Source organism: Octopus bimaculoides, chromosome 14 (genome assembly GCF_001194135.2).
Source record: "Octopus bimaculoides isolate UCB-OBI-ISO-001 chromosome 14, ASM119413v2, whole genome shotgun sequence".
In the NCBI taxonomy this organism is placed as follows: domain Eukaryota; kingdom Metazoa; phylum Mollusca; class Cephalopoda; order Octopoda; family Octopodidae; genus Octopus; species Octopus bimaculoides.
In genome coordinates this window covers 45,894,545-45,896,709 of record NC_068994.1, presented here as the reverse complement: position 1 = coordinate 45,896,709, position 2,165 = coordinate 45,894,545, and the positions used below count along the sequence as shown (strand labels likewise).

The 2,165-nt window shown below is 37.0% G+C and overlaps 1 protein-coding gene across 2 annotated transcripts in view; it reads left to right on the top strand.

The window, feature by feature from the left end:
* The first annotated feature begins 1,609 nt into the window (after positions 1-1,609).
* Positions 1,610-2,165, top strand: part of LOC106884277 (uncharacterized) — a 4,511-nt gene continuing 3,955 nt past the window's right edge. For both annotated transcript variants that reach the window (XM_014935568.1, XM_014935569.2), the window contains exon 1: positions 1,610-1,759. In XM_014935568.1, the coding sequence (XP_014791054.1) occupies positions 1,678-1,759 (82 nt within the window). In that variant the 5' untranslated portion in view covers positions 1,610-1,677. The remainder of the gene's footprint in view (positions 1,760-2,165) is intronic.

Genomic DNA, 2,165 nt, shown 5'->3' with positions numbered 1-2,165 from the left:
CCAGTGTTTTCATGTTCTTCCTGTTATTATTTTGCACGGAGGAAGTCTTTGGACACGCAGACATCCGCCATACACCTGAGGTGACCCAGCCAGCGTAGCCTGCACTTCTAAGAAATATGTACATGCTGGAGTTGACAATGTGAGTCATAGCCATAGTGTTGGTCATTTTATCTTGCTAAAATATACTCATTATGCAGTGAGAAAATCTCAGATAATCTCAGAAGGTAAACCTTCTTTCCTATCTGATATAGGTTGTCCACACCTTACTCTTTGAAGCTTGTGGTCAAACAGTAATGTTGTTGTACACTACTGTTTAGTCTTTCATGACCTTTAGCTTGCTGTTTGCATTCTTCCGTTTAGTGAAACTGACGAACGCTGTTGAATTCCTAATCCTGTTATAGATTTCTATATCCAAGAGGAGGTTGCTACAGTTACTACTTATGGTCAGCCCAAAGTAGATGAATTGGTGGACAACCACCATCTTATAATTATCGATGGGGGCGCATGTCATGTAGAACCTTCTGGGATCTGTTTCAAGGAGCTTGTCTTCTTCAGACCAATGAACCTTGCTCCTTCATTGGGACTTCCTACATTATGTTCTTTGCATTGCAACAGAGAGAGAGAGAGAGAGAGAGAGAGAGAGAGAGAGAGAGAGAGAGAGAGAGAGAGAGAGAGAGAGAGAGAGAGAGAGAGAGATCCAAAAACAGACTTTACAATTTTTTCAATGTCAAAACGAAACACCAGACTCTACAAAGCGCTTATCAGCGACACCTAACTTGCAGATGACTCAGTTATTGCGACACACATTCAGCAAAAAACTGCAGCCACTCGTGGATCATTTACCTCCCACAGCTAGCAAAATGTAACAATGCCACATATACAAGGGATTAGCAATGCAGTATCTAGAAGGGTATTGTGAAATGAGATGGTACACAGTGTAACACCACAGGCAAATGATTCATGTGCCGTACACGTTTGCAATGTTCTATATAGTAAACTCTAACATAACTGTAAGATTCTAGACCAGTGCCACATGTTCAGAATACAGTAGTACTCGAAAAAGAATGCTGTAGCGTGAGAAATTCTCAACTACGTTACGAAGTAAAAGTTCTACACTTAATCATAGGCAGTTAAAACAAAAATAAGCAGAAGGAAACTATTTGAAAGTATCAATTAGTGTGTATAATGTAAAATGTCCGTGAATAGTTTTTTCTATTTACAATTTAAACTATATGATGGGATACTGTTTACAAAAGACTTTAGTTCCTGTGATCCCTTAACCTCACTCTTTCTCTCCTTCACTCTTTATCTTGTCATTGTCTCTCCTTCCCCATCGTTCGCTTTTCTATTTATCGTCTGTTTTGTTCATTCTTCACCCACCACAAACTGATCGTCTGTTTTCTTCATCCCTTCTCCCAACCGATCTATAAACTAGTTTGTTTATACTCCATTACCAACAAATTACCATCTGCTTTGTTGACTCACCTGTCCGACATTAATCTCAGTACATATTACATATATATTATCATATGTATATTTCGTCTAGCAGGAATTACCTGCTAATATTGTTTTATCTAATAGGACGGTCTATTGCGTAACTACTATAAATACAGTCATAATCGCATCATTATCCATCATTCGTTCATTGGTTCGAATACAATCAACACTGCTCTCAGTATGAACTCGTTAAGCATTCTATTCTGCTTTCTAGCTGCGTCTGTGCTGACATCTGAAGCATTCAATTTCTTAGGTGGATACGGTAAGTTATATTTCCAGTTTGTATGTGCGTTAGGATGTGTCCATATGCTTACATATACATACATACAAACATACATACATATATATATATATTTATACACATACACGCATGTATATATATATATATATATATACGCGTGCACAAATAGAGAATTAGATGCATAATACATACAGTCAGGCAGATAAAGGGACAGAAAGACACATACATGCACACACGCACACATACACACACATATATCAATATATATACCCGGAAATGATTAGCCGGTGGAGCGAATTTCTTATCGCGAATCCGCAGAATGTAATATATAATATAATATATGTAATATGTCTGTATGTATGTATTTATGTATGTATGTATGTATGAATGTATGAATGTATGTATATATATATATATATATATATGT